This window comes from Ambystoma mexicanum, chromosome 10 (assembly GCF_040938575.1).
Source record: "Ambystoma mexicanum isolate Mex_15411 chromosome 10, UKY_AmexF1_1, whole genome shotgun sequence".
In the NCBI taxonomy this organism is placed as follows: Eukaryota; Metazoa; Chordata; class Amphibia; order Caudata; family Ambystomatidae; genus Ambystoma; species Ambystoma mexicanum.
This window is the reverse complement of record NC_090932.1, coordinates 803793296-803815578: the sequence shown is the minus strand read 5'-3', so window position 1 is coordinate 803815578 and position 22283 is coordinate 803793296. Positions and strand designations below refer to the sequence as shown.

General features: G+C 46.1%; 1 protein-coding gene across 1 annotated transcript in view; it reads right to left on the bottom strand.

Annotated features, from left to right (window-relative positions):
• The window catches only part of SMC4 (structural maintenance of chromosomes 4), a 1048897-nt gene that overhangs the window by 530546 nt on the left and 496068 nt on the right, over positions 1–22283 (bottom strand). The window contains exon 13 of the mRNA XM_069618465.1: positions 5395–5556. Coding sequence (XP_069474566.1) covers positions 5395–5556 — 162 coding nt within the window. The remainder of the gene's footprint in view (positions 1–5394; positions 5557–22283) is intronic.

The window sequence follows — 22283 nt, the reverse complement described above, 5'->3', positions numbered from 1 at the left end:
CCTGGTGAATCTGGGCCTTCACGACCTTAGGCACGTCTGAGACCTTCGGAGTGGGGGGAGGGCCACTGCCTCGCTCCCCCTTGGCTTTCTCCGTCGGAACCGACCGGGCCTTCTCCAGAAGCTTCCCCGGGTTGTCGGACTTCCTCTTCATTGAGCCGGAGCATTGGCTCGTGGTCGACGGCGATGCTGCGCCTGGCCTGGCAGCAGAGGACACCGTACCAACGGCGAGCCCGGTGCTTAGCCTTATTTACGGACCCCGTCACCGGAGCGCCCTCAAAGGTCTTAGAAAGCCGCTCGGATTTCCTCTTGGGAGAGGTACGTTGCCGGGGCTCACCTGTCGCTGGGCTGTTAAGACTCCAGCCAGTCAGCGAGTCGCTTGCGACGGTCCTTCATGGTCCGGGAGGACATGTCCTTGCAGAACGCACAGGCCTCCTCGACGTGTGATGCATCCACGTGAAGGCAGTAGAGGCACCGGGAGTGCCCATCCTCCTAGAAGACATTCTGTAGTCCACATCCTGGGCAGATCCTAAACACAGGCGTCGAGTCCGTCTTAGGCCATGACCACGAAGTCAAATTTTATGAAAAAAAATTGAAATCGCCCTTGAGGTGCGTAGAGATTTCCGAAAACAGGATCCCCGCTGATCGGAAGATGAATCGGTGGAGCTTGAAGCTCAAATTGACCAAAAAAATACACACTTTAGAAAACGCAATACGCAGTAAAAGCTCGAGAGCTAAGCACGAGGACTCCAAACACTTGAACGTGTGGTAAAACTCTGAAGATGGCTGCCTGAGGAGGGGCTTAGGTAGAGGGCAGTCATTGGCTGGGGGCGGTATGACCCATAGACCAGTGATGGTTATTAGGAGGAAGACGGTTCAGAAACAAAACCGAAACTGATTTTTTCTTTTACTAAGGATTCCCAGCCCAACGCCAGGGAATATTCATGAGCATGTGAATCCATGCTGGAGAAAAAAGTGGCCCTACCTAGGGCCACAACTTATGTCTGAAGTTCTTTAAGTCCTCTGGAAGAGACTTCTCGAAGAGCTCCCTCCAGCAAGCTATCCTGTTCTTCAGAGCACGTGGTGTAAGCGCGTTGCACGTAGAACCCTCGCAGCCGTGGTCAGGGCCAAGACAGCAGAAGCAAATAGCTTGGGGATCGGACATAGGGAAGGACCGCTCGCAGGCTGGACACCCGCTGAGATCTACATGCGCCGTGGAGGAGCGTGGTGCCAGAGGACCAAGTAACTGATTGATAAAAGAAGACAAAAAGACAGAAGAAAGTATCTGGGGAAGAGCACGGGCTATTACATGGTCTAAGCCAAACCCCAGAGTGCTGGCGAAATCAGTCTGTTCCCGTCGAAGCAGAAGGGGAAGTGAAGTGGCGCTGGTGGGCCGAGTCAGGGCAGCACATGCTCCCAGGGCCACGCCTCCACACACCACTAAATTTAAAGGGGAAGAAGGCTTTTTCTGGTGAAAAAGGTTCAGTCTTCCATCCCTAGCGAGGGACACCCATGCAGTATGGAGGAAAGAGTAGACGCAAGAGTAAGACATTCCGTGTGCCCGTCCCCCTCACATTTTTTAGGCCTCAAGTGTCACACAGGCCTAAATAAGGACTTCGGTCCTGACACTTCCATGGTTGGAACTGGAACCGTGTTAGTCGACGCTGGTTGCGTCGGATGTTGAAATTTGAAGAAAAAGTTAATTTTACTAGCAGTATAATTTCTCTCTCAGGATACAAACAAGGAATCCCAACAGCTCGGAAGATGGTTAAAATCTGAGGAGAAGCTGCTGAGGCGGAGCTATTATACACTCGACGTCCAATTGGTGGGTACCATAAGCACCCAAAACGACAATGCGACACTCAAGGTGTCAAGTTTTTCCATAGGAAAATTACTAAGTCAAAGTAACCGGGAATTTGCAGCCCTACGGGGAACATTCACAGCATGTGCATCCATGAAAGATCTAATGCGGGAGAATTTAACGTTTATAGAATACCAGTACGTTCTGATCGGACACCAACCTTTCCCTCCTTTATAACTCAATACTTCAAAGGTGATACAAAATAAGTGGTATTACGGACCTCAAATGATGTCACCCTTGGTGCTGGAAAATGTAGAACATGAAAGAATTACTCACTTGCTTTATTGAATCCTAATTTGGGATTAATGTTACTATTAGTTGCTTTTTAAAGAAGGATTAAATATCTTTGTGTACATATAAATATTTATACTATTACTGTGTGTTGACTTGGATGATTGTATTTGCTGTTTTCATTGTACAGCTCTACAGCCCACATTACCCCTCTTAAGATAAGCATGGCTGCTCAGTAATACTACCAACTTGTGTAGTATAGGCCTATATTAAAAAGGTATGTACCCAATACCAAGAGATAAATCTTGGGTAGTCCCAAAACAGTTGGACTGCACCAATTCTTACCCAAACACTGTGCAACTAGAGTTCCACCTCCCCATTGACGGGAGGAACTTCCGCTGCAGGGTCTGTTAAAAACAAATCTTTGTCCTGCACCTTCCTTTTTATGGAAGCGGGGGACACTACCGAATTTCCTTAATGTGGATCAAGGGGAGCGGGGGACACCCCTGCTCCCCTTATTCGACATTTTGGCTTTGCATTTTATTTTTATCTTGCCCAAGTCTGCACTTTCTCCCAGTCTTTTTTCGTCCCCAGGATCTTCTATGGATACCAGTTGAAACAGCTCCTGGCAATTGAAAGATGGAAATGTTAGGTCCCAGAGGCACCCTCCGTCACATAAGTGCACACATTCCGTGACACAGGTGCTTCTGGGTTCCCAGATGCAGAGCAGGCAAACCTATAAAGAATACTCGCCTCGACAGAATGCTGCTCGACAACGCAGTGTGTTCAGTTTCTAGCAGTTGTTGATCTGTTTCAGATTGCCTGCTTTGATCCTTCTGTCCCGTACCTTGAGTAGTACTTTTTTTCTTAATGTGCATGACCCCCTGCCTGCTTAATACCAGATTGCCCCTTGCCTACTCCCCCAACGTTAGTACTGTTCTACAGAAATTTTGCATGACCATTGTCTGCTTAACAGACTGACTTTTGCCTAGTCCCATGAATGGTTAAACTGCACTATAGTGTTGTATGGGTAGCTCTTGTGCCTTTTGATTTTGTGCATCTTCGTTCCACCCGGGTGGTTATTCCCTTCCTTCCTTCATATCAGTTCCCTCTAAGTACTTTGACTAAGACTTGGATAAAATGTATATTCCTCCGGTTTTCTGGTGGTGTGAGGGGGAAGGAAGGGGTCAGCTTGCATTGAAGTAGCCATCATTAACAGGATCGATCTTCACACCCCATTTTAGGCTCCCTGCACTGTCACTTAGCCTTAGACGTACCATAGCACACTGAGTGGGGACTAAACGTTTTTGCATTTGATGGCATCAACCTGGTTTAGCTGGGATTCATAACCTGTGTTAGGAGCCTAGAGTTTAACTTAATTCGGCTGCTACCATTTTTGGCCAGGCTGGGTGGGATTGGGGTTCTGCCTCTTGGTTCAGGTTTGGATTTTAAACTGCTTTAAGCCCTTGCTGGCTGTCCTCTTACACCTCTTGGTACACCTCACTGGCTAGGCAATCTGTGCTGGCTCATCTCTGGGCATTTTTCCTGCAGTCTGTTTTACCACCTTGATCGCCTGTCATGTAGGAAGCTGCTGTCACCCAGAAGGGTGTTGGAACACCAATAACCCCTACCCTCGCCCCACCACCTTCCTTCTCCAGTTTCGACTCCCTTGGGTCACCTCCACATTGGCTTCCTTTATGGGACCATTTTCTGCTGGCAGGATCTCGTCAATCCTGCTAATCCCCTTTTATTGTGTTTTGCCATTTGTCTGAAATGCCCCAAATTCCACTTGGCTGCATCTATTCCTGGCATTGGAGCTCTTAAGGGTCTCATCTGGCATCCCCTGGGGTCCGGTTGCAGTCATCGCACCTGCGGGGTAGAACTGTTCCTTCCATTCTCCTTTTCCTCATAACCGCAGCTGTGCCTTATGAATGTCCATGTATTCCTATGGGAAACTTTAGAACTCGACTCCCCTAAATTGACCTTCGAGTTACTTAGCCGCCTCTGGACATTTTTTGTGGGCCCCTTGAGATTTTATGCAAAAGACTGGAATTTGTGCAAGTGGCAATGATTTTACACCCACCTTCACTAGATGTCCCTTTCCTGGGGCAACAGAGGCATCCAGTACGAAAGCCACAGAGGAATGATCATGGGGATTAAGGGCTTCCCCATACTTGCCGAGACCTGACGCTGCAAGGAATTGACACTTACAGCCATTTGCCAGGATGATACTTGTTTGCGCACCTCCAATGCAGACTGCTTCAAAGAAATCAGCACAGTAGGTAGATTATTTTCTATATTGAAGTCTTATGTTTGGTAAATGGAGCAAAGGAAAACCTGAAACCCTTTGCTAATAGATTTGGCCACTTCAGATTTTGCAGTTTCAACCCCCCCTTTGCCCCAACTCCATGTTGAACTAAAGGGAACAAAAGAGGATGGGGACAAATTATTCCACAGGTAATTTGTGCACACAAGGCCTAGGTAGCAGTATGTGAAAGGAAGTGCACAATACACACAAACTTCATAGAATCACTAGACAAAGTCTAGGAGACGGATGCCAACCTGCCCTTTTGCACAATACTCACCCACATAGATGGGGGCTCGGAGCATGATTCTACATAGGAATTTCATATAGGTGTTGGGGTGAGTTAATGGTGGTATGTGTGTTCCATTGGGAATAAAGTTTGACACCCCAATCAAACGTTTGCATGAAAATGCCAACAACCAAATATTTGTGCGTTTGGAAAATCTGTTTATTGCCTTGCAATAAAATTATTTAAAGGCAAAGCTGGGGTGGGGTATTTAATACTCTGCATTGAAGCTTGTTCTTGGAGTAGACCTAAAAAGAGTAACAAAGGTGTAAGCCTTGCCCATTACAATAGTGGCCTGGGCGACAGGCAAACAACTTATTGTGTTTCAATTTATGGAAATGCAGACAGGAGCTTGGCAGAAAACCTTTGACAATTTAGAGGGTGCATTTTTCATTATACCATAAAACGTGAAGCCAACCTTTTTTGCAGCATCTCAATTATTGTAGTCTCACAAATATTGATCTTATTGCCTAGCATCTACTACTATTCCAGAACGCCACTGAGCAATAAAAAAAAAAAGAAAAAATGAAAGCACTTTCAAAAAGATCTTGAAATGGGTTCTTTGGGATACAGAGGACTTCAAATGAATCCAAATATTGAACTTTCAGAAGAATATTGAATTAATATCCAAGTCATACCACCTTCAAGCAGGATAACCTGAAAAAAACAAATTTTGTAAAACAGCACAACGAAAATAATCAAATGCACACTTACCTTGTCCAAACCTATAAAGGTTGCTACTCCGACATTCTGGCTCTTCAAGAAATTGACACATTCTTGAGCAGTGTCTATGGTATCAACAACAATGTGATCCAAGGCACCGCATGATGAAGAAATGGCAACATCAAATTTCTCATCAATAGCACCCAAGTCACCCTGTCAAAATCAAAAATTATCAAACAAGTTAAGTGTTCTGGTTAATAATTAAACCTTTCACATTAAACACATTTACATTGAATTGAAACTTTTACAAAATGTATTTATAATCACTTAAAAATGTCACAATAAATGATACATTAGCGTTTGCCAGAACAATTTCTCAATAGCTGCACAAAAGGTTCTAAAGGGCTAATGTCAGATGCATGGAACAGTACATACATCGTGGGCAAAAGGCTTCAGGTTGAAGCCTAGAAAAAGACAAGGTACACTGAGTGCATGGCATCTACTGTATCACAATAAGTTTCAAATGTTCACATTCCTCAGTCCCTGGACAAATTCTGCATGTCGTTTTGCTCCTTTTTAACTGGATTCTAGGCCCCTGGACCCAAGTATTCCTAATATACTCAATCATAATAACATGAAAAGCACGATTTACTCATTTCTGGAAATGTCATGTGAATGAGGCAAAACAAAAAAAAATGTATGAAATAAACATTATGAGTACACATGTACAAAGAAAAGTGTCTTACTTCCCATAAGCATCAACACTAGATTTAAAACTATTCATTTTAGTATTACGGGTTCACATATTTTCAACAAATTCACCAGCTTTCAATGTGCGTCTTTCAGGGAGGCGATTCTGAAGCGTTCTAATGAAGGGTTCAAAAGGTCCATCCCGTAGTACGCGCACAAGGAGTCTACTACATTAGTCCAAAACACTCAATTGCAATGTGGTTGAGCAATCTGGCAAGACAGAATGGGAGAGGGTGGGATCCAGGTACAAGTTATTCCCATACAATCACACAAAAAACTACCATTTTCAAAGGATTGCAAGCATTAAGAAAAACACAGTTCAAACGTAAAAGTAACTCACTGTAGCAACTACAATTCTATAGTGCATGGTTCCCTTTTCTATACACAAACAATGCCCATGCATAGATACCCAACAAGCATTTTTAGGTCAGCCCAAAAGGCCGAATTTAAGCTGCCACTGGAGACCATGTGTGGAGCCTAGCTCCGGATGCTCCAGCCCCCTGGCTTCACTCACCAGCCTGTCAAGACCAGGACAATATCATGCAGACTCCCTATGAGATCATGATAACAGCAGTCTTGGTTTCATTATTACTAATATATAACCCAAGAAACCACACTAAACGGGTATACTGAAAAATAACAGCTTCAGATTTATAGAGGGCAACCACAAGTTCTAATAAATGCCATCATGAGCACAGCTTGAAGTAAAAACACTAACAGTAAAGGATCTTATAATTACTTTACGAATTGAAATCTATTCCAAGTTACTCACTGTAGTGACTAACTTAATCCTAAGCTATAGCCCCTTTCCGCCATACTGTATGGGCGTCCCTCGCTAGGGACCGAAAACGGAACCCTTCAACCAAAAAAAAAAAAAAAATACTTCCCTTTTAAAATTTAGATGCGTGCCAGCCATGGTCCTGGGAGCATGCGCTCCCCTTACTCTGCCCACCAGCGCCACTCCAGTCCCCTTTTGGCGCGTCGACAATATTAAGATTGCCTAATAACAGGTTTTATTAAGGGGGAGGATTGTGGGATGCATGGACTAGGAGTAAATTAGTCACTATGGTGAGTAACTTACAATTACTCTGCCCTGTTAAGACAAGTTCTTCAGAATTGCTTGGCCAAATGCCGCGTTCAACCTTGCGCTGGCATCCAAGCAGTAGTGTTTGCAAGAGGGAGTAGCCCCGCAGCCTCTTTGCCGATAGTCTGCCATGTGACTGGTCTGAAAAGGTACTGCTGTGGCCTTGGGTCTGATGGCGTGGGCGTGCATGTTAACTGGTAAAGGCTTGTGCTGCCCCTCGTACACGCCTCCTTGATGCCATAACCACCCACCTTGCTATGGAATCCTCGGATGCTTTGATAACCTGGTTTCGAGCCTCAGAAGGTGATAGAGCATCCGATTTATGGAATCTCCTAGTCCTGTGTAGGTAAAATCTCAGAGCATGCCTGACGTCCAGGCAGTGCAATACCTTCTGAGCCTTGTCCTTTGGGTCTGCAAACATTGGGAGCACTATACCCTTGTTTAGATGAGGAAACTACCTTAGGCAGGGTGCGTTCCAAGCGCCACCTTATCCCGGTGAAATGTTCTATAGGGCTCTGAAACCACCAGGGCGTGAATCTCGCCGATACGGCGTGGCGATGCAAGGCACATCAGCAGGGCCGTCTTAATGGTAACCAGCCTGATGTCCGCAGACACCATGGGCTCAAATGGTTTGTGCGCTAGGGCGCCGAGCAGCATGTTGAGGTTCCAGACCAGGGGTAGCCGTTTTAAAAGGCAGGTATAATCTGGTTAGACCCGCCAGGTGTCTCAACCACCAGATTGGAGGATGAAAACAAAGTAGCCTGAGTTCTTGTAGGCTCCTATGGCTGCCAGACCTGTGCAGCATGTGTGCACCTGAACAACTGAATGGGCCCGATGCACAGAGAAGTATAGAACATCGTCCAGCGAGCATGTCAGTGGATCAATCTTTTTTGTTTCTGCCCAGAGACAAACCTGGTCCACTTGCTCTTGGTGGAGTCACTTCTAGCCTCCTGTATGATAGCCAGGTTACCTCTCAAGAGGTGAGGATGCTTCAGGGCAACCTGTTCAGGAACTAAGCTGCAAGGGCTAACTTCTGCAGCGCGGGGTGCATCACTGTGCCCCCCTGCTAGAGAGGTGGTGGGCTGGGCCCACCGTGAAATGTACTGCGTGGAGATCCACCAGATGGAGGGGTCGAGAACCAGGGTCTTGCAGGTCACCATGGCACTATCAGGATGAGCCGAAGGTTCAGAGAATCCCTGACCCTGCCGATGACCTTGTGAATCAGAGGAAGGGGGGGGGGGGGTGTAAGCGTTCATGTCGTCCCACCGGAATCTGTAATGTGTTGCCCAAGTAGCACCTGCCCTGGCCACGAGGCAAACTGGGCATCTCTCTCGTGGCAAAGAGATCCACCTAAGGGTGGCCCCATCTGCTGAAGATCCCCTGCAGGTCTTATTTGGTCAACTGCCACTCTTAATTGTCCATCGTCATCCTGAGTTTGTCCGCCTTCAGGCTGGATTCCCTGGGCAGGTGGACCGCTGACCAGAGAGTGTTTGACAGTGCCCACTCCCAAACGTTGAAAGCCTGCAGAGAGGCGGGGACCTGGTACTCCCCTGCTTGTTGATTTAATACATGCAGGTGGAGCTGCAGTTTGGATGTAGACCGATTTGCTGGTGATCAGGGGGAGAAAAGCCTTGAGAGCAAGCCACCAGATGGCCATCTCGTTCCAGTTGATGTGCTCTAGCTGCTCCTGAGACCAGGCTCCATGAATGCTGTGGTTGTCCAGGGTATCGCGCCCCCCCCGCCCCCACCAGTCTAGGGACGAGTCTGTGGTAATGTTGATCTGTGGTAACGGCTGCCAAAATGGCCTGCCTACCAGCAGGTTGGGGTCTGTACCCCACCAGACTAGGTCCTGGTGGAGATGCTGTGGTATGCCGACTAGCTCCGCCTGAGAGCCCTTCTCCTGATTCCAGAAAGCCTAGTAATGAAGCTACAGCCTCCTCATCTTGAGTCTTGTACGCGGTACTGTGTTGAGACATGCCGCCATGATTCCCAGCAAGTGTTGGTACCACCAAGCTGAGGTTACTGCTCTGCTGAGGAAATGTCCTGTGGCCCTTTTGATTGCTGCGATCTTGTCCCGTGAGGGAAAGATAATCTCCACCCTTGTATCTCATATAAGACACAGAAATGTCAGCGTCTGGGTGGGCAGGAGCTGTGACTGAGATTGATGGAAAATCCCTGGTCGTATAGGGTATGCATCATTGTGGAAGTTCTGTGGTGTAATGCCTCCAGCGATCTAGCCCAGACTAGCCAGTCATCAAGGTACAGATAAACGTGGTGGCCCTGTGCCCAGAGTAGGTCTGCTACAGCATTCATTAGCCTTGTAAAGATCCTCTGGCCGAGTTGAGGCCAAACTGTAGAATTCTGTATTGAAAGTGAAAATCCATGATCCAGAACCACAGGAAGAACAGATGGGGTTTCCAAATTAAGACTTGCAGGTACTCATCCTTCAGATCAGGGAGCACATCTATTCTCCCTCGTACAAAGTCTTTGCAATGAAGGCTGGGAACCATCTTGAACTTTTGAAGGGGAAGAAAAATGTTAAAGAAAGAAGGGTACAACAACTCTCAGGCTAGCCTATTTGTGTATGGCGAAGATCCAGGCATAGAAGCCCCTGCCTCGTCGAGAAGCTGGGATTTCCTCTACCACCTGGCTCGCTACAAGCAAACGGATTTCCGCCAACTGAGTTGCTGCCCAAATCTGCGGGATGGGAGGAAGGAGGTAGGAGTAATTGCTAGGCGAAAGCCCGTGGAGAATACTAAGAGGATCCACAGGTCCGCAAACCATGTCTGCCAGGAGAAAGTCAGTAAGCCTGCCCACCGACTGCCCCCCCATCAGAGACACATGGCAACGGATGGACCGGTCACAACTCCTTACTCCGAAGATGGTGCTGAGGAGGGACTGGAAGAAACCCTTGTTATACACTTTGTGCTGCTTGCCAAATTACTGTCCAAGCACTGTTGCGTCTGGCTGTATGGCTTGGGTGTGGACTTTTTTTAAAAAACAGAACAGGATTTATCTGTCTGGGAGCTATTTTTTTTCTAGTCTTGTTGAGTGGTACAAGTCAAACCCCTCAAATGGCAGGTCGAGGATGCGTTCCTGCACATTTCGGTTGAACTTCGTCACCTTGAGCCACGCCGTCGTCCTTCTGTCGGTTGCAATGCATATGGCTCTGCCTGAGGTGTCAATGTGGGTCATCAGATTTCTTTATGTCTTGGGCCACAATTTGGACTTCCGCCAACCCTGCCTTGGACCGGGCCTGGCTGTGGGTAGGAAGCTCTGGAAGGAAGTCTGCAACATCCCGCCACAACTTTTGGTTAACCGTCGACAACATGGCATCAGCGTTGGCCTGACGCAGGAGGAGCATGGCATTGGAGTATACCTTTTTTCCAAATGACTCCGAAAGCTTTTCCTCCTTGAGTGAAGAAGCAGATGCAGCTGAAGACGACTGCGGCTTGGAATACAGTGATGCTGAATGTGGCTGTAGGTGCACTGACAATAAGAGGGTCTGCCTGTATTTAGCGTCCAGACGCTTATTGGTAGGCTGGTTGGAATGAGGCTTGACGCAGCCCTTTTTGGCTAGGGATTCCACATCCTTCTGGAGAGGGATGCCAGTTCTTATGGAGGGATGCAGCATAAGCTTCCGGTAGGACTCCCCCCCCCCCCCCCCCGGGTTGCTCCGCCTGTGGCTGGAGAAAGCCTAGGTTCTCCACCAGCCCCTCATGGAATGCTTTAGCAGACAATGGTGTGTCCTGGTCTTCCAACTCGTCCGTGTCCGCCACAGCGTGCTGCATGTATTGGGGAGGAGGAGTGCTGGGCACAGGCAGCTATGCCGTGCCGACTGGCAGTGCTAGCGGCTGCTGAGGGGGTTGAGCCAGAGGCTGAGTTACCATGACTGGAATGGGGGCAGGAGCCAGTCGTTGAGCTGGACCCAAGGCCTGTAAGCCAGAGGGAGCGAGGGGCTGTATCTGGGGGAGCATGTCCCCGATTACATCCTTTAGGATGGTTCCCATCTGTGGGGGATCTCCTGAGGGTGAGGAACTTCACGAAGAACCTGTCTTTGCAAGCAGGGTTAGCGGACAGATTAGGGGCCAGAGCTTGAGGCTGCAGCATCCTGGCCAGCCCTTGTCTCCCCATATAGCGGGATGCGTACCTACCGTGCGAAGCGGAGGGGGTAGGACGTGGGCCAGGTATCGGGCGTTGTCCAATTCCCATCTGGGTGCGCGCTCCCTAGCCTGATAACCGAGCAGGATAAGCGTGGGCTGATCCGCAATTTTGTCTGGCGCGGTGGCCATTTTGTCTTGCTCCATGCCACGTGCCTGAGGCATGGTGGATACTGAGCTGTGCACAGTCTCTACCTGCACCTTGAGACCTTCCCTGAACCTCAAGTCAAAACTGGGAGGCGGAGTGACCTCAGCCATAGTGTTGGTAGTGCTGAATACAGGCGCCCCCTCAGACACGAGTCTGGTAGTAGGGGGGCGATGCCCCTCCCTTGCAGCAACTCAGCGGTAGGACCGGTAGGATCTTGTGACCCCTCGGTCCCCGGGCGGGTAGCTTGAATAGCCTCGGTCTTCTTGCTGGTTTTAGGACCAGGGAGGGGGGTAGGTTCCCTCCCGCTTGGGCACTTCCTGGAATGGAGTTGCCCTTACAGGGTGCAGAGGAGAACAGAGCACCTACCTTGGGCCTGGTCTTCCTTCTTACATACGCTTTGAGGTCCTCTGGCGGTGATCCTTCAAAGAGCACTCTCCACCTGGCCAACCGATTCTTCCGGGCGTGTGGAGTCAAGTTGTTGCACGCGAACAGCTGGTCTGCGCCAAGGCACTGGAGGCAGACGTAGGGAATTGACACTTGCAGGCTGAACACCCACTGAAGCCCGCCATCGTCGACATGCGCTGGGGAGGAGCATGGCACCAGAGGAAAGAGCAGTACCTGACAACTTGAAGTAGAGTAGAGAAAAAAAATAACTTCTTCTGGGGATGAGCATGTGGAATTAAAAGGCCAGAGGCCTAACACAGGAGTGCTGGTGAAAGCGGTCAGATCCAGTGGACGCAGAAAAGAGAACAGAGGAGTGGCGCCAGTGGACGGAGTGGAGGGAGCGCATGCTCCAAGGGCGCACGCCATCTAAATTTAAAGGAGAAGACCATTTTTTCTGGTGAAAAAGAATCAGTTTCCCATCCCTAGCGAGGGACGACCAAAATAAAGAATGGAGGAAAGGGGACAGGACATAGGAGTAAATGTATTACCTATACCAGGTTATGAAGGCAGTTTACAATGCTAGGAGGAGGAGCGAAAGTGATCACCAGACGTCATTAAAACATTCACATTGTCTATTAGAATCACATTTGACAACACAAAGATTGAAGTTACTTCACACTATCTCCAACCCCGTAAAACACAAATTCACAGGTACAAGTGCATTACAGAGGCGATAAGGGGTTAAAGGAGTTCGTAAACGGAGGGCCACCAAAAGGTAGATTAGTTGGTTACAATACTAGACCTCCCTACACTGCTTTAAACCAGTAGCAACAATACGATTGTGGATAAAAATGAATATCTATTTTGACATCATATGCACTACATGCGAGTCGCCAGCACTTTGATGGACTTGTGTGAGTTGTTGGTCTGGTCCGAGTGAGTGGGAACCTTTTTCCAAACCCACTCCTTTTAACCTATCGGGATACTTTGTATTTCTTTTTGAAACACCGAGAAATGCTTTCATCCAAATTGTAAGGCATCTGTCATTGAAAGTTGCTAAACACAGCACGTTCTGTGCAGTGTGTTCAGTGTGGCTGGGATTCCTCTTGGGCTTGAAAACCACAGATGTGTTCACCATGCACTCCTCTAAGATATTTGTAAAATTTGATAGATCTTAAATAGCACAAAAATGCTTTTAGAAAATGTAAGGTGCAGGGGAGATAACAGTCAACCCTGGCATATGGTTTGTGAAATATACGAAAGCAAAGTAAGTTCCTAATAGAGGAACTCCCGTCCCCTGCTCACTTTCACAAGCTCAGAATGAGCCAAATTGTTAATATGACTTACACTGTAAGAGTGTATAGAGACTTTACAATACTTATTAATTTGTATAAAACACAAGAACATTGTTTGGTATTCAATGAAGAACCTCAACACATCAATTGCAGGTATTTTCAGTTTAATTTGATGACCCAATGCGTTTCGAGAAATTCAACTCTTCTTCAGGGGCATATTCAACAAAATGTATCACATCTAAAGGGAAATTTCAAAAAAACAATTACCTATATGGTAACCTATTCTCCAAGTCATTCATGATTCAATATATATTATATGCGAGAGAGACTGCACACCTTTAGGTAAGAGGTAATTGTGTTAATTTTACAAAATAATCGGAGCCAAAAACGCTCACACAACTTATCAGTCTAGGGTGCCGGGGAGAAAAAAAACTGACTCTGGTATCAGAAAGTCACATATATCATTGAAACAAAGTTCCTATTATCAAATAGGAACTCCCGTCCCCTGCACACCAATTGGTATTGGAAATCAAAATTCCAAACAATATTTAAATAGCTTGAGTAATTCAAATCAGTTTTGTCTTTAGATAACCGATTTTGTTGTGACAATTATTTTCAAAAACATTCAAGGAAACATACAATCAAGAATGCGTTTAATCAAAAATCAAAATAGGCGTTCAATTCACTCAATAGTATCAGATATTAATCATGAGCTCTACGCGTTGAGTGAACCTCTTCTTCAGGAGCAATACATCATATTTTTAACAGAATATTTCATTGCGAATGCTTTAAACAAAAAAACAAAATTAAAGTTTCTTTTGACAAAGGAATTTGACAAAAATATTTTAGCAATTCAATAGCTGCCTACTTTACATTTAATACAGACATGATTGCATTTTTCAACCAAATTGTCTTGTGTGTCTTCAGAAAGATCATTTGACTGTGGGGTAATGGAAACATCTCTTGGCACAATTCTGAAAATCTGTGGATAATATTAATAAATAATATTAGTATTGTGTAACTCAGTGGGAGTTCTACTGTTAGTCAGGTAAGATGTAGGTACCTGTATGATACAGCATGTAACAAGGGAATTCAGATATCCAGACACTTGGTCGTGCAAAATCTTGTCCTATAAAAGTTAGATAAATTCGATATATATTTCTCTTATTTACTAAGTGTTAAGCTCAACATATTATGTGAATCGACTGTTCTATCCACGCACCTATTCGCGAGTGTGCTCTATCTGGTACAGTCAATGTTCTTCTCATGTCTGTATCTGTTCTTTCATTGGATTTAACATCACTTTGTCCAAGTTTCGAAAATCACTTATCTTTTTGTATTCGATTTTCTAAAGAATGATAATATGTGTCAGTGACAATTTCTAGATGTTATTCGCTATCTTGTTAATGTGTGAACGAAGCTTACCTCTACTCCTGCGTGCACTAGCCGTTGGTACTTCTTTCCAATTCCTGTCAGTGAAAAGCAATTCATTCGCGCATGGTTCCTAAAGTAGTCATGTGATGTTAATCACATGGTTACACAGGGTTATGGGAATCGTAGTTTCTCTGTGTGAATTGTCGCAAGAGATTACGTGACCATGTCAGATTTAAATTGCTAAATTCTATTCCACTCGAAACAATTCACTAATGAGTGTCATGTTAAATGGTCAAGTGATATTATTCATTTAACTTCACAGAATTTACCATAATTCCTTATGCTGCTTTATTGCTTAATTAAATGAGTCACTGATCTGCATCTCGTTACTACACAGAATTCTGGGAAACGTAGTGCCTCTGATTGTGAGGGCCATTTCATTACATTTAAATGCACTTTCCATTATCCCACAGTCAAAAGAACATAATTCAAGTTGTCCTAATATAATTCTCGCTGGGATCTTCGTATATATATCCACATTTCAACAGTTTTGAACAGTTCAAAGTATGTAGTGCTCTATACATATTGATATTAACATAGTCATTTATTTACAAAAACATTCAAAAGAGTACTCTTCATTCATGCCTCTAGGTTCTAGGGCATCCAACCTACGTATCCAAAAAATCTCTCTGCGAGACAGTATTTGTTGTAGGTTACCCCCCCCTCTCGCTGGTCGTTTAACGGTCTCTAGGACCACAAATCTCGATTGTGAAATTGTGTGATGTGCTCTCGAAAGTGTCTCGTGACTGGTGATTTTATATTGCCAGTTCTAATGTTTGACTTATGTTCAGATATGCGATCTTTCACTCGCCTCAATGTTTGACCAACATACTTGCCACAGGGGCAAATTAATCCATATACCACACATTTGTTTTCACAAGTTGCATAGTGTTGTAGACTAATTTTTTGGCCTGTGTAGGGATGTCTAATTGTTTGACCTTTCTGGACATTGTTGCATTGGCTGCAGTTTAAACAGGGAAATGTCCCTTTCTTGGATTTTGTTAATAGCCTTTGTTGTGTTGTAGTCATTCTCTCCGCTTTGACTAGTGAGTCCCCATAGGTTCCTCCCTATATTATAAGCCATTAGTGGTGCGTTCGGGAACAAAGTACTGAGTTCTGGGTCTAACCTGGTGATTTTCCAATTTTTATGTAACACTCTTAATCTGTGCGCTGCTTGTAGAGTACTGTGATAAATATATCAATGGAGGGTTATCTTTCATGTTTTTTCTTTTGAGTTAAGAGTTCAGGCCTTTTTAGTATGCAACATTTTTGGCTTCTGTCAATATTGGTTGTGGAAAACCTAATACCATGTCAGTTGCTCTTTTGCAGCTTTTTCGTATTCTTCGATTAAGAGTTACATAAAAATTGGAAAATCACCAGGTTAGACAATCTCTCGTAGGTTCAGTTATCCAATCTTCGTCGTAGGCTTTGTTAATTGTTTCCTTAATCATGGTGCTAATAGACATGATAGGGTCATTATCCAAGACGACGTATGTATGTTGATCTTGTAGAAGTCTGAAGCAGCCTTCATTGTAAAAGCTTGTGTCCATCACGACCAGTGCTCCACCCTTATCAGCTGGTTTAAGTGTAACAGTGATATCGTCTGATAATTCTTTGACGAGTTTAAGTTGGTGACTCCTAATATTAATTTTCTTAGTATTGCTGTATTTTAGTTGTTTGATGTCTTTAGTAGTTTTTAAAATTGAACAGGTTAATGACAGGATGATTAACCTGAGGGTAGAATGTACTCTGTTTTTCATCTCCAAGTAGTCAGATGTAGGTTTCTTTCCTCCCAGGTCTGGTAAACCATCAAAGAATACTTTGAGCTCCATCTTTCTGATCAATTTGAAGAGATTGACTTTCCTGAAAAGAAGATCTATTCTTATGCAAGATTGTATGCAGTACCCTTTGGGTGCACCATGACAACCTTGACCTCCTGGCAATAGGAACCCAACCTTTGGTATAAGTATGTACTCCACAGGTTGGCAGCGTGTAGAGCAGCCAGACTTGGCTCAAGAGGGGTCAATGTGAGATGTAGGGGAGTTAGAGATTCACAGTGACAAGTATTCACATAAACACATACAAGGTTTCTTGAATAAACAATTATTAATTTATTCATCAGTTAGAATAGGCCGTCGTCAGAAGGGAGCAATATAAAAGTAAGACAAATACACTCCAAAACTACACACTCAATTTTTAAATCAGCAAGGCCCCTTTTGGGATGGCCCACAGTCACAACCGACACCCTCAGGTGACTTCAATAGCTAGGGTGCTGGGGACATTAGTATCTTACTGCTGCATTTAGAACATTCTTAAGAATTGGTCAAAGGAAAAGGTTATTAGAACAAGAGATCAAAAATGTTCTTAAGCAGGCAAATACTTTTGGAGCAGGGTCATTCAGTATAACAGGTAAAGCCAAAGTCAAAGGGGCAAAAGTCTATTTTGAGCTGAAGCACTTCTGGTAGTTAAGTAGAAATGTCTTTACACAATGTTTTAGAAGTCTGAAGAAAAGAGGAATCAATGTAGGGCCACAAGCTGTTAGACTGGTGAGTAGAAGATGCAAGCAACTGTAAATAAGAGGCAAGTCTTCTCAGACTTTACAGTACCTTTGGACTGAAGAAAGTGCAGCAGATGACTTCTGTTCCTGTGCAGCTCTGCAGATCTCACTGTTCCCAGACCTCAGTCGGGGGGACAAGAGGGAGGACTTCAGGGGACTCCTGCACTGCAACGGGACGGTCACCGGCCGCAACAGACAATCTTCAAACAAGTGGCACTTTGGTGTTTCAGCTCCTCGCGACTACCGTAAATTGCAACACAGCAGTTCCTGGCTGTCAAGACGGACTTTCCTAGTGTCATGATCTCTGCTTCCAAAAGATCAGGACTTGCCCGACTCCCTTGAAAGCAGACCCATTACCCCGGTTCCGAGTGCCAGCCAGTCCCAATTGGGACCTTTTGGACCCTGTCCAGGCTCATAAAGATGCCCAGTCCCAGCGCTGGAAGCGCCGGGCTCATAATGCTTGGGTGGACTTACCTGCAGCAGACCATGCTGCTTACTTACCTGCCAGTTGAGCCCCTGGATCCTCTTCTGTTTGGGACTACTTTTCCTGTTGGGTGGGGCAGGAGCCACTCCCTAGGTTCAGAACACGAACTCTTCTGGAAAGCAGGAACTCTTTTCTTACCTAGGCGAGGCTGTGGAAGGAGACACCTAAGCACTACAGGAGGCTATTTAAACCACACCCGATGGATGAATCTTGCTTTGCGTTATTCTGCATTCTCTGCAGCAGAACGCTCATCGTGTCTTCTGCTTCTGATCCTGGGCCTAAGGGAACAAAGGCTTACCATCCTGGAATCCAGTCTTCAGCAGCACCTGTAAAGACAAAGAAAGAACAGGTTAGCACTACGGTCTTCAGTGGCAGCGCATCTCTTACCTGGTCCATCGGCTGTCACCAACGCCTCGCGCTGCATTCCGGCATCTGAAAGACAAAAGAAGGTGCGTTTAAAGACATTGGGCAACTTTATTACTCACGTGCCATTACTCCTTCCCACGCCGAATCCAGTGGGTATTCCAGCACCCTTCAGCTTCTCTAAAGCTCCGAACTTGTACCTGCAAGATAAAAGGGACAGTTAGTGCGCATCGTGAAGCAGGCTACAAGCGCTTACGTGCTTCCAGGAGCTTCTATTCCTCACGTGGGTTCGATCCTCAACTCTCATCAGCCCGCCATCCGCCATCGCCGGAACCCTGCAAAACAAGAGATATCATTACAAAAGACTTTTAAGACATTTGAAGTGCCCAGAACTTACCGTTCGTGCAGTTAACGACGGACAGCAGTACTCTGAGGTCAAGAGGCCTGCACCCTTATCCAGTGAAGAAACTGGTTACGGCACCCTGCCCCGAGGCAGATGGAGAGCTCGGCGTTCACTTACCTAAGGTGAGGGCGTTAACCTTTGGGGTTCTACAGGAGAAGAGAAAGGGAAGAGGAGAGAGTCACCCAATAACCCCAGTCCATTAATCCCATATTTTCTATCTGCAGACATCTTACTCTTCGAGTCAGACATACAGTGCACAGAGGTCCAGCCCAAAGAGCCAACCGTGTGTCACACATCACCTTTGAAGATACGGCATTCACCCAGTCAAGACCGGCGCCTCTGCGGTAATCAGGTGAGCGTTACACCTAGCTTCTGGGGTCCTGCACTCTGTTGAGGGGGCTCAGGCTCGGTCAGTCCTGCTTCCTGGGAGTCTGGAGGATCTTCCTGGAGCTCTTGGCCAACTTAAAAGCAATGCACACCATCTGGTGTCCTTCTCCCTGGCTATTCGGTTTCCAGCAGCAACTCTAGAAATTCAACCACCTCCAAAAAGAGGTCCAGGTGGCTTACTTTGGAGTTGATTGGTCCCACCAACTCGAGGAGAAGTCGTCCTTGCAGAGCTCCTCTAGTCAAAACGAATTTGGAGTTTCAGCATAACAGCAGGGCTTCACCGGGCAAACCAATGGTCCATGATTTGCAGCAGGTGTCCTCTTCAAGTTAATCTTTGGTTCCTTCGTCCAGTGGTCGACTGCCTTCCAAGCTAAAAGCCTCTACTTTTATTCAGCTCTCCCATTCTTTCCAGCCTAGCTGTCAGTCACCCAGCAGGGTGGCTGTCCTTGCCGGACAGTCGGCGGCCAATCACTACAGAGTGCATTTGGGTCTCCTATGAGACTAAGCACAGAGTTTTTCGGGCACCTCCCTCACTTCTAGCCCACCCCAGAGACCTGGAGCCAGAGGAGGGCTTCACTCGTGAATCCTGCCAAAGGCAAAGTGAACAAAGGGACCAGACCTGGTTTGGCACGCAGAGTAAATCCCAAGGACCTTTCCTTAAAGAAATGGCGAAAAAAGAAGACCGGGGCATTTTGACAAAAATGGCAACCTTGAGCGCTTTACTGCAGCTGTGAATGCAGCCCGCGGTAAATGCACACCACAGTAGTTAACAAAACCACAGCCACCAGCCATTCAGTGAGAAAAGGGTAACAAAAAATGTTACATGAGAAGCTAACCCCTCTAGCACCCTATTTTAAGATAGGGTGGGCTGGGTCTAGAAAGTTACAGCTGTAATTAAAGTCCATTTCACTTTACTGTTACACAGAGCAGTAGTTTATCCCAGATAAGGTATTTAAAACCTGGGAAATCTGAAAGACTTCCCTGTGCCACTGCACTGAAGGTGCAGTGTGACACCAAGTAAAAGATGATGCCTATGGAGTTTGTCAGACTCCATATGCAAAAGAAACACAAAGCTCAGAAATCACATTAAAATACATGAGTGGGGAAAAACGGGTCTCTCGGTTTGATATCGCACAAAACCAAACCCGCAAGTAGCCGGGCGCAAGCATTACAAGGATACTTGAGAACCTAGTTACAATGAAAAACAGAATAGGCAGTGGGACAGTTCAGCAGCGTTACAGTCTGTATGCTTATACAATTAGAGCCAGGTGTCGCGAGCTTAAAGTACTAAGTAACAATCAGCCACAGTTTTGTAGTTCTGGAAGGATCCAGTGAGATTCCTAGATACTAGGAGTAGTCGGAGAACCCTATGGGGGGGGTCAGGTTTAACAAGGGCACAGCCGGGGGGTGACTCAGGATGAGTGGTTCTGGTGAGGGTGATTATGTTAGATGTCATTCGATCGTATCCATGAAAGAATCTTGCGCCTAAAACTTGGATAAGGTTGGTCCTTTCTAAGTTCTAAGGGGAGTTTATTCGAGGTTAAGAAAATCAAGTCCTCAAAATCCAGCAAAGTTGCTGGGGGTCTCTAAGGTAGAGGGAATTACCACATTTCTGAGAATTCTCGCTAACAATGCTGTTCCAGCAAGAGAGTTCTGAAATAGACGTCACACATCTAGAAGACCTAAGGTAGGAGGGGTGGGGCGAACATGTATGCAGTTGCCCCTACTTAATCAGATGAGGGACCATCCCTAAGTCAACAACTGGGAAATGACAGTTGAAGATCTGGTTGCAGTGGAGGGGAAAATCAAGGACAGTGGTAGTTTTAAAGTTATCATTGGGTCTGCAAGACTGCAGATTCCCACTCCGTCAACTAACCACAACCACAGGTCGCACGATGATAGGCGACCCCGCCCCCAGGACCGGACAAACTGGAAGCAGTTAATTACCACAAATGACACCTGCTGCCTTCTGATGGGGTGGTTCTTAAGAATTTGCTCGTAAGTCACTCCGAGTTCGAGAGCAACAAACTGCAGGATGTGTCTTGGTCCACCAGTCGGCAGCCAGCTGAGTTGAAAGTCCACATTCAGAGCAGGGACCGAAGATGCCCTGGATGAAGCCGTTAAGCCCAATGAATGGTTCGGTTCTGGGATGTTCTTAAGGGAGGATCTTTGGTGCAGGAGTGGTAAGGTCACATTAGTCCAAAAGTGGAAGCACTGACCAGGGTCTTCTGGAGAATGGAGAGGCAGGACCTTGCCAGAAGCAATACTAGTGGTCATCAACAGCAGTCTTCGAGCCCTCAGGCAGCAGATACTCATCTGTAGGGGTCTTAGCTACTATTGATGTGATGAACAGCTACAGAACTACTTTCATTCCAATTTCAAGCTGGCATTGGTCACAGCCCACCAATGGTATCTGCACCATTTCAACTGACAAGGGCTCTTCAATCATGGGCAGCCTCATGCCCCATGCCCAGCAACAGACAACTGTCTGTAAAGTGGATTGGAACAGTACTTTCAAAACCCCACATCTGGCTAGGATGCACACTGCACTGCTTTGCCCAGAAAATTTGAGGATATGCCTGGGAAAGGGATTATCCTATATGGCATTTCCCAAACTGAAAAAGAAAGAAAGAAAAAGGATAAGATGACCAAAGAACAGGATGAAAAACATGTGGAACTGTCACTAAGGAGACAGTATTCAAAATAGCATACAGTCATATGGAACAGTGCATGTGGTAAATAGGATATTAAGTCAAAGTAACAAATGTCAAGATAGAAAATGAAAACTGGATACAAAATACCCCTGCAGCATTTCACTTAAGGTGATGCGTGCAAGAGTAAAACACTCTCGTTTATGGGCCATGGTCCCACTGGACAGTTATCCATCTGCGCTGATCAATGCCCTCAAAAGGAAAGGGTTCAAGCCATTGCAAAAATGTGTGGGTTCCATTTTCAGTTTTGGCTATTGGGGGCCCTGTAAGCAAAGTGTCCCGGTATGGCCAGAGACTGTTTGCATTTGCTCTTGTGTAATTCAATAAGAGGACCGGCGGGCCACTACTTGTACGGGACGCTGTCCCTTTGAGGATGTGTACTTCAATATCAGCCAAAAGCGAAGCGGGCGAAGTCAGGCAAAGTGCTCCAATGTTCGGATGGGGAGTAGTACGGCTCATCAACCACACTCCTTCCTCCCCCCCCCCCCCGGAAGGTCAGATTGTCGAACTTTGTAAATACAGAACTTGTGGACTTCAGTCATTGCGTATAGTAAGCAGTTCCGACATACTCTCTGCCTTTGCTCTGCAATCGCGAACTATCCTTCAGTGCCTGTCTGGTGTGATTTGTTCACGGCTATCAGTCCCCTCCAATAGCACACAGTAACAGTGGGGATGGCCATTATGTTCTTGCCCTTTGAGCCAATTGCTTGGGGGGTTAGTGGGGGTAGTGCAAGTGTCTAGCGCAATTCAAAGGGACTGAAGTTTGATGTCTTACTAATT